This window comes from Ursus maritimus, unplaced genomic scaffold (assembly GCF_017311325.1).
Source record: "Ursus maritimus isolate PB19 unplaced genomic scaffold, ASM1731132v1 scaffold_13, whole genome shotgun sequence".
NCBI classification, from domain to species: domain Eukaryota; kingdom Metazoa; phylum Chordata; class Mammalia; order Carnivora; family Ursidae; genus Ursus; species Ursus maritimus.
In genome coordinates, this window is record NW_024423675.1 from 69,018,246 (window position 1) to 69,027,847 (window position 9,602).

At 59.2% G+C, this 9,602-nt stretch overlaps 1 protein-coding gene across 3 annotated transcripts; it reads right to left on the reverse strand.

Moving 5' to 3' along the window:
* Positions 1–246: 246 nt before the first annotated feature.
* DACT2 (dishevelled binding antagonist of beta catenin 2) lies at positions 247–9,602 on the reverse strand. 3 transcript variants are annotated; one of them, XM_040628068.1, is made up of 5 exons: positions 9,277–9,342; positions 7,593–7,797; positions 3,839–3,971; positions 3,238–3,480; positions 247–2,634 (listed from the first exon to the last, which is right to left on the reverse strand). In XM_040628068.1, the coding sequence occupies exons 2-5, from the start codon at positions 7,764–7,766 to the stop codon at positions 1,019–1,021; spliced, it is 2,166 nt and encodes a 721-aa protein (XP_040484002.1). In that variant the 5' UTR covers positions 7,767–7,797; positions 9,277–9,342; the 3' UTR covers positions 247–1,018. The 3 variants fall into 3 exon arrangements, with proteins under 3 accessions (XP_040484002.1, XP_040484001.1, XP_040484003.1); XM_040628067.1 differs by lacking the exon at positions 7,593–7,797 and having other exon boundaries at positions 9,277–9,602; XM_040628069.1 differs by lacking the exon at positions 9,277–9,342 and having other exon boundaries at positions 7,666–7,731.

Below are 9,602 nucleotides of genomic sequence, written 5' to 3' on the forward strand. Positions count from 1 at the left end.
GGCTGAGGTCCCCAGCCACCCCTAGGCTCCACAGTGTAGACGTCCCCCAACTCATTCTTTTGGCCCCAGGCCCAGGGAAGCACTTGGGGCAGCTGGGAGGGATTCAAGATACAGCTGCTTTAGGAATTAAAAATGTTGCAATACTCAGCAGGCAGCTTCCCTGAAAATCCTGGAAAAGTTGAGGGGCAGTTTCTTTGAAAAATAAACACCAAAAAAGGTTATTTTTTCAAAAACACTTTTTTTTAAAAGATTTTATTTTTAAGTAATCTCCACACCCACTGCAGGGCTTGAACTCAACCCCGAGATCGAGAGTCACATGGTCCATGGACTGAGCCAGCTGGGCACCCCTTCAAAAACACTTTCAAGCTCAGTTTTGTGGGTTGGAAGCACAGCTTGGGCTGCAAGCATGGGAAATGCATTGTCCCACCGCAGGTGAGGGCGCCCCCGCGGTGGGGAGTCAGGCTTGACCGCGTGCCAGTAGGAAGCAGCAGGCAGCTCGCCAGGAGATGGGCTGGCGAAATAGCGTGTTTATTCACGGTGAGGGCTTCCGGTGAGAGTCACACCCTGATTTCTCGAGTACTGCCCTACAACCGGCCCTTTAGGAGAATGCTTTTTTGGGAGTCCTGGGTTAGAAGGACTGGGGGTGACCACGCCGCCCATCTCACGCAGAACAGGGCTGGGGGGCCGAGGGACCGGGGGGCATGTCCACCCCAGGAAGACGCTGACACAGAGGCAGTCTCACCAGTCTGCACTGAGGCGGGGAAACGCTCCCCAGAGCCACCGTGGTCCACGGGGCGAGCCTCTTCTGAGTGACTCCAGAGAGAAACCATATCGGCAAAGACGACACAAACCGCAGCCACACCCTGAACAGCCAACAAAGCCAGAGCCTGGTCCTTGGCCAGGAAAGGGCCTGCCGCGCTGGCCGTGTGCTCATCTGCGGGTCCTCAGGAGGACGGCTTCCCTTGGCACCCCCGGTCCTTGTGCGGCCCGGGAGGCTCTCAGCCGACTGCCGTGGGCCTCACACCATCGTCATGACCCTGAGTGCCGCCGGCTGGAACCTTCGGATCTTTCTCTTCAGGGCCTTGGAGGCCTTGATGCGGCACAGTTTGGGTACTGGGGGCAGGGGTGGCCTGCGGGCGCCTGGGGCCCTCGGGGGCTGCGGGGCACACGCCCGAGGCCAGGCCCCAGCCTCTGAGTCACTGCTGCTGGACTCCCTGTCCCCAAAGTGGCTGGCGGTATGGTCGCTCGCCCCGTCCTCACTGGTCTCGGCCACAGTGGAGTGGAGCAGGGAGGTGCCCTCGGCCGACTGCTCAGAGCCCTCTGACTCACTCCTGACCCGGGCATCCTGGCGGGGCAGCTTGGGCCTGGCCCGGGCACACACCGGCCGCGGGCCCCCCGCTCTGCTGGCCGCTGGTCTGTGGGGCCCCAGGCTGCCTGAGATCTCCACGGAGGACAGCCACTTGCGCTGCTTCTTCTGCGCCTCCCCACCGGCCCCCATAGCAGCCGCTTCCAAGGGGAACAAGGCCGGGGCAGGGGCCCGGCGACCCTCCCGTCGGGCCACCAGCAGGGGCACCAGGACGGGCACGGGGTAGAGTCTGGGCTCAGAGCAGGACCGGCTGGGTGCCACTCCCACCAGGGTGGGCCTCCTCCTGAGACCCTCCCCCAACTTGGGGGGCAACTGGGGGACTGCGAGTGTGCCCCCGGGGGATGGCTGCCCCCCAAACCGCAGCACCTTGTCACTGGCCCCTCTCTTGATCTTCACAGCCTTTGTCTTGAGGTGGCCTGTTTTCAGCCCCAGGAGGGAAGCTCCACTGTCAGCAAACGGGGGGTGGACACAGCACCCTGGGGCCAGAGTGGGGCTCTCCCCGCCCCCCTTCCTGCTGGGCAACAGGACAGGGCTCTCCTGGAAACTGAGAGCCGGCTGCTGGGCCTGGGGGTGGGCAGAGGGGGCTCGCCCATGCCCCGACTCAGGGGAGCCCACCATGGTCTCCCCACGGACACAGCCCCTTGGGGGTTTGGGTCCCTCCTCTGGAAGGCTGCTGGGGTGTGGGGTGGCTGGGAGGAGTGCAGGTCCCTGCTGCTCGAAGCTCTCCCTGCTGGTGTCCCCCCCCTGAGGCATGCCACCTGTTCCTGCTCTCCCTGGGGCGCACACCAGCTTCTCCAGGCTACCGTCACTGTTTGCTCTCTGGCCACCAAGCACCTGTGGGCACGGGGGCGCCTCGTGTCTTGGGGGTCCCTGCTCACCCACACTGCCCCTTGGGGGGGTCCCTCGGCCCCGCAGACTCAGCAGCCTGTCTATATAGGCTGCAGCTGGGCCAGCCTCAAGGACAGGTCTAGTCTGCATGGAGCCCAGGGCCGTGGGGCTTGGAAGGGGCTCCCTAGGGGGCGAGTGGCCATGACTCTGCAGGGCCTCCTTGTGTAGAGCAAAGAGAGGGCTCTGCAGAGCCACGGCGTGCAGGGGACTGGGGTACGGGTACACCTCCCTGCCGCCCTTGGACACCAGGTCACGCTGGTACTTGGGGTCCAGCACGGGGGCTGGGAGGTCCATCCCGTGGCAGAGAAAGGAAGTGGCCTTGGGGTCTGCACTGGCTTTCGGGAACACCATCTCGGATGGCAGGCCTCTTTCAAGATCACCTGGGAAGGAGAAAAATGAGCAAACAGGTGAAAGGAGAGACCCCAGTACAATCCTAGTGTCACTTCCCGTGCAGCGCCATGACCGTGCGGTGCCCTGTGCAGGTGTGGGCGGGAGGCCGGCAGGAGCAGCAGCCCACGGTGCACACCGATGCCGGGACATGAGCCTGCAGAAAGGGCTTGCTTGCACGCCACCCCCAGCACCCGCTCTGGTCTCCCTCCCCGCCACAGCTGGCGAGGTAAAGCCTGGACTCGGAAACTGTCATATCCATGCCTCATTCACCCAAGGTTTGTGTCGCTCTGGCTGCTGTGTCCATTCCAATGACAGACAGGTGCCAGTCAAGTGTGTAAGAGTTCTGGAAGGGTTTTTAAAATTACATTCTGATGTCCACTTAAATCAAAAGAAAAAAATGCTTTTTATCATAACAGACTTGCTATAACGAACAGAAGTATTCCTGTCTCTATCCAAATACCAAAACAAGCCTATAGAAAATCTGGACTATTACCGTGGATTAGCACCAAACGTACACAGGGCTTCCCTGCTCTGTGCTCGGCCGCCCCCACCACCTGGCATGGGACCTCCCCCCCTTCCCGGCTCTCCTTTACCTGTGGACACTGGCCTGGGCCGGGACATGCCCTCCTCCGTGGCTGGGGGTCTCCAGGCGGGCAGGGGCGCTCCGTGCACGGTGGTCTCGTCGGCTGACCGGGGCCGGCAGTCCCCCGCGTCGGCCCTGGCCGCGGGGTCAGCCGGCAGCAAAGTGCCCAAGGAGGAGTACATGCGGTCACTACACACGGATGTGCAGGAGGCGGACAGGGAGCAGGAGCCGACGTCGCTCAGCTCATAGAAGCCTAGGGGGTGAGCGGCGGTCAGCCACCTCGGCACAGCAGCCCCTTTCCTGCCTGAACAGGGCCCTTGTGCTAAGGGGTCTCAGGATCTCAGCAAGGCGGGCACTGGGGAAGTTGGCCGGGGACCCCCCATTCCTGTCCACTGTCGCCCCATGAACACGGTCCGTGGAAGCCCCCTTCGCCCATGCCCCCCCGCCTTGCCCCCTTCCTGGGCAAGTGGCTTCCCTCTCCCTACGTGGCCAGGCCTCGGCATCTTTCTCCCTCCCTCCCTGGTGCCTTTGGTAGTCAGAGGAGGGACGGCACACTGGGGCCTCCAGTCCAGGCAGGGCCCCTGCAGCACCAGCCCCCGCACGTGGGCTACCTGAGCTGGGCCTGCTGTCACTGTCGGCCACCTCGCTGCAGGGCCGCCGCACGTCCAGCTGCAGCTCACTGATCTGCCGGTCCAGCTGCTCCAAGTGGGTTTTCAGGCCGACATCCTGGCGTCGTAAGCGGTTCTAGGAAGGGCAAGTGTGAGAAACAAAGCCGTCGGAGGCAGAAAGCAAGCTCGGCGCCCCATGGTACCTCGGCGCCCGGCACACAGTGTAACCTCCAAACTCCACGGCTCCAGCTCCTTAAGCCGACAGCTCCTCTCTACTCCCCGGGACAATTCCCCTGCCCTCTGGTCACCAGAGGAAAACAGCCCCCGGCCCTCCCCCGCCAACCGTTTCCCACCCGCAAGTGCAGACTTTTAAACAAATCAGCAATTCCCAACTAGGTGTTCCTTTAAGAGGAGGCTGATGGAGCCTCGGAGCGTAACCGCGGGATCGGAAGCAGCACCTCTTCTCGCACGAGGCGCAGACGACTGTTCAGCGGCTGCTCCCGGAGCTTATGTAAGAACCTACTTTCCCACGCTCACGTGCCATGTTCTCTCACTCAGCCGGCCCTGGGTGACCCCAGACTTTCCAAGGGCCTAGGAAAGTCCCAGGAGAGAAAAAGGCCCCCTTCTGTGTACCCCCCCTTTGCAGGTGGCTCTTCAGGCCTTGTGGAGCCCTCGAGCCCTCGGGGACAGGGCGGGGGCGTGGCAGGAGGGGGCAGGGCCTGACTCAGCGCGCCTCAAAATCTGCCCGAGAATCTTCTGGGTTTGGAGGGTCACATCCTAGCTCTGCCCTGAGGCGCTGTCCTCCGCAGCCCTCAGCCGTAAATGGGTTATTACGAGCATCAGCCGAACGTGTGTGCGTGTAATCATATAACATACATAATATGTGTATGCGGTGAACGCCCATCACACGTATTTGCACACGTTCCCACACGTAAACAATGTAGAATGTAGAATGAGCACGGACAGCGTCACAAACGCCGACTTCCTTCTTTCGATTGTAAGACAACACCGTCCTCAAGGTCTGCTGCATAAATTTCTTATTTTCATCAACAATTAAATTTAAGGCAAGTAATGAATGAATGTAATTATGTGGTTCACCCTGTTTAAGAAAATGATTGTGTTTCAGATTTAATGCAGAAAGCGAGGAATTCCCCTGAGCCCCATAATTATTTCAGTAATTTCGGTCTATGAGGATGCGGTCCAAGAGGGAAGCAGGCGGCAGTAATTTCCGATTTTTATGAGAGAGTCACGTGGGCACAGCATTCGGACACCAGCCCAGGTGAGCTGAGCTGGGTGAGAAGCCCAGGGCCAGACACAGCGCCTACTGCTCGCCAGGCCACCACGCCCAGGCCACCACAAGTGGGCCACCTTCCCTGGGCCACCATGCCCGGGCCACCGTGCCCAACTCCCCGTTGCTCCAGGACCCCATCCAGAGCTCTGAGAGCAAGCTCCACGGGTTACAGCAACGGAGTCTCGCAGCCATAATACTATCTGTAAACAGCTCACAGCAAAAACCAGTCCTGAATTTAATAAAAACTTCATAATCCCCGAACCATCCCGTCCAACCTAAACACCTGGCTTCTTACTCTGAATATTTTTACAAAGGAAAACGCTACCCAGGTGAAGAGCAGTGGCGGAGAGAGCCAGGGGGTATGCAAAGATGGGCTCCGGCCAACTACCCTCCCCATAAAGAACACGAAATTCAGGCAAAGGGGCCAGTGTGTGTTTTTATTGTAAATGACTTTTCTTTTCCTGTCATGAAGTCGGGCCACAGCGCCAACAGAATAGTAGGTTCCTCTGTTAGGTCACACACGACCCGACGCTTAGAAACCGATCCGGCCTCTTCGCTTCCAAATCATGATGGTCTGGACCTTCTGAAGGAGGAGGGCACCTCTGGATGTCCCAGTTCACGTCCTTCCTCCCTCTGATCCTCTTCCCCCCCCCAAAAAAAGTCACCTCTGTGTGCTTGTGCTGAGATTAATTGCTCTGTGATTAATGTTTGGCCCACCAGCCCTTCGGCGGGTGGTTTCTGATTAATGCCGAGAAGCCGCGGACACACAGGCTCTCGGGGATTCGCAGATGACAGACCATCCTCAGGACCCCTGCTAGTCCGTGGGGCTTGGCCATCCAGGATTTACGCCCTTCTCATTCACCCTCCCCCATCCCTCACCTGGGGTTTCTTTGTCTGCTTTTCATTAACTCCTTCTCGGCATCTAACTTCGTGCTAATAGTCCTGAGTTCGGTCTGTGACCAGGACAGCATGACCTACGGCAACCCAGCCACAGAGTCTCTCTCTCCATGTATTTCTTCTGCAGAGAAAAGCCTGCAGACATGTCAGCGCTGGGGGAACAGGACCGTGGCAGTCACGTGGATCCCCGTCAGAGCAGCCAGTGAGCTTGGGGGCCACCTCCTCCCCACCTCTGTCCCCAGCATTCCGGCTGTCAGCGCAGCGTATGGTGTCAGAACCCCCCAACCTGTGTAAGGGGCCGAGGGGGAAGGGAGCGCACTCCACAGTTCCCCAGGAGGTGGGATCACCTGAGCGTAAACGCAGGTTCCTAGGATCCTGGCCACACCGGGAACCTGCATCTGGACAAGCTTCCCAGGCAACGCAAAGGTTTCCTACGATCCCAGGAAGCTTGAGAACTGCAATCCGGGGAACGCCATGAAAAACAGATTCAGCTTATCCCTTTCTCTGAAATGTTTACTTTAGGGACCATAAGAGAACCGTCTGATTTCCACTTGCTTGTCTTCGGTTTCCACCCACGACCCAGCATTCTGGTCTCCTCGAACCTCTACGGCAGAGTCAAAGCACAAAAAGGAAAAAACAAATGCCCTCAAGTTCAGGGTACACCCATGGTGTCTGAAACACCTTTGTTCTTTCCTCAAAAGCCGAGAGTATGCAAAGCAAACAGAAACGTGAATTCCGTGGCTGCCCCCTGGGCCCCGCTGGCGGGTAAACATGACCGCCAGGCTGGAAAAGAGGCCCATCAATCAGTAGCAAAGGCCCCAGGGGCACAGATCAGCCTCGCAGGTACCGGACAGAGGCCTGGCACAGTCCTGGGGATGCCCTGCCCTCACCGGTGACCTCGAGCGAGTTCACGCCCCTGTGAGCTCACGAGGCGAGCATGGCCGGTCCGGGTCCTCAGGCTCATGCTGCAGAGCAGCCCGCCCCTGAGTACTTAATGCCACAACCTGCCAGTGGAAAGGAAGCACTGCATGCTGCCACTCTGAGGACAAGTCACGACCAGCAAAGTCAACTCCTGGGAAATTCTTCAGGATAAGATTTCACTGCAGGGTCCCCAGAACCTTTCTTCACTTGCAGCTACCTGCACCTGTCCCACCGACGCTGGCAGCGCCCCCTGCTGGAAGGTGGGGCTTCCTGCCTCTTCCAGGGCATCCCAGGTGATGTCAGTGTGCCAGGCACCTAACTCCTATGAAACCTGGACGGGAGCCACTTGTGAGGGAAGGACAGATCTCCCTGAAGTGATCAACGGATAAGCACAGGACTGGCCAGAGAGGTGCAGGCACCCTGCTCGGGGGTCACGGGAGCATCACTAGCTCAGAAATCTAGCACAGGGAGACAGTAAATGTTCTCTTCTGTGAGAGCAACGGAAGTCGCTCCCTTATTTGCTCACCAAATACTTGCTAAGCACCTACTGCATGCTCCTTCGGCCCTTCAGGTGCGGCCCGTCTGTAACTGTTAACGTGCAAACTGTGCTAAGTTCCTAATTGCAGTTTAAATCCCCGAAACGCTCACACTCATGCCCACTGGGGAGCTCCTGCAGCACAAGCTGCCGAGGGGTGGCTGCGAGTCCTTCCTGTCTTCACACCTGAACGGTGACGCCCGGTCCACGCCAGTGTGGGGGTGAGGAGCGGGGCTGTGAGGTCTGCGACCGTGCTGGGGACGAAAGGCTTTGACTATGCTCTTCATCACGGAACTAATATTACTCCTATTTTTTTCCCTGCAAGAAAATGTAAAAGTGTTAAGCCCTAGCTGATGTCACACAAATTCAATTATTCTTCTCTTTTGATCACGTAATCCATGCCAAGAACAAAGTTTGAAGAAAAGTCTACGTGTTCCTTCTGGTTCCCACATAAAAAAAAAAAAATTAAACAAAAAAACCTGTTTGATCTCTTCCAAAGGCTACTTGTAATTAGAGGCTGACGACTCACAAGTCTGATTTGTGTATTACTTAAGTCAAGTTAATCATCAGCTGTGCCCCTGCCCTACCGGCCAGCATCAGGGCAGCATCTGGGCAGCATCTGGGCAGCTCCCCGTTCGTCCCCGGGAGCCATGCATCTCTGTGAGCTGCTGTGGCCTCGGAGCTCTGGGTGCCGACACCGCGGAGCCCGGACAGACCACTAAGGGCGGGTAAAACAAGGCAGACGGTCCCGCTCCAGAGCGGCTCAGTCACAGGCAGAGGGGAGGCTACACGGGCAGGGCCCAGGCTGTATTCCCTCCACCTTCCGCCTGTCCTTTGCAACAGGGGAAGACGACCAGAGTCCGGGGAGGCGTCCTCCAGATTCCGGAATCCAGGAACACCTAATAAGCCGGTAACGTTCGGAGCCAAGCTGATCACAAGGCTGCAGAACCATCCGGGCTGCTTTGTGAAGACAGCCGCATCTTTCAAACATTCCGAATTTAAAAAATTCCTCTTAGGAGTACCAGGATTAACGCCATCAGATAGGAATCGTTCTATACTGCCCTTTCATCTCTCCTTTAAAGCATACTGCAGTACTGGAAAAGCTCGTGAGGAGAGAGAGCCTACAGCAGATTAAACACGGGAGGAGCGACAATCTGAGTGTCTTCAATGCTATAAAGAGGAGCTGGCATTTGGAGACACGAAGGTAAAGCAGTCTTAAGAGGTTCCCGGTTCCACCGCCTGTGGGATTCAGAGGACACGCCTCATTTTACAGGTCAGGTTACAGTTTAAAGTTGAAGAAGCTTTCACGCGATACCTGCTTTCCTCAACATTTTGTTGCAATGACAGGACCCCATTTAACCTGAGCACGTTGCGGGGACAACTCGGGCTGCGTCCTGCACGCAGGCACTTTTGTTCCCGAGCCTGCGCAGCAGGGACACCTGTATCCGGGCCCTGACACCAGGATCCCAAGCAGCGCCCACCAGGACGAACGGACTTCAGGCGCTCTTATCAGAACAGCCCCGGAAGTCGAACAGGAAAGCACGCGGAAAGCCCCTCTGCGCGGGGAGGGAAGCAGCGCCAGGGTGCAGCCCCAGGGCGCCTTTCAGGATCAGGATCCTGATCCCTATGCCTCCGGCCTCCGCGGCCCTCTCATTGGACCCGAATCGCGTCCCCTGAAATCCCAAAGGGTGCCCTTCAATCAGTGGGACGGCCCAGCCGCCGCGCTGCCCGCACCAGGTGGCACGGCTCCCCGCCGCCCCGCGCGCCCCAGCACCCCCGGGGCCCCGCGCTCCTTACCAGCTGCTCCTGCAGCGCCGCCAGCGCCGCCTCCAGCCGCAGTTCGTGCGCGCGGGGGCCGCGAGGGTGCTCGGGGTGCTCGGGGCCGCGGGGGGCGGCGGGTCCCGGCGGGGGCTGCATGGCCAGGGCACCCCGCACGCGCGCCTGCTGCGTGGCGCGCAGCCCCTGCAGCTCGTGCAGCCCCGCGAGCGCCGCGCGTAGCCGGGCGCCCACCCTGCGGCGGTCCCAGCCTGCGGGCCCCGGCGGGCCGCTCGGCGCCCACATCCCGCGCCTGGCCTCCCTCGAGCCTGCCTGGCCTCCCCCGAGCCTGCGTGGCCTCCTCGGAG

Coding starts and splice junctions, on each gene's coding strand:
- DACT2 (XM_040628067.1), bottom strand. CDS start 9,540: ATGTGGGCGCCGAGCGGCCCGCCGGGGCCCGCAGGCTGGGACCGCCGC. Junction 3,972..9,276: donor CGGCGCTGCAGGAGCAGCTG/GTAAGGAGCGCG, acceptor TGCCCTTCCTAG/AACCGCTTACGACGCCAGGA. Junction 2,635..3,237: donor GCCCAGGCCAGTGTCCACAG/GTAAAGGAGAGC, acceptor TCTCCTTCCCAG/GTGATCTTGAAAGAGGCCTG.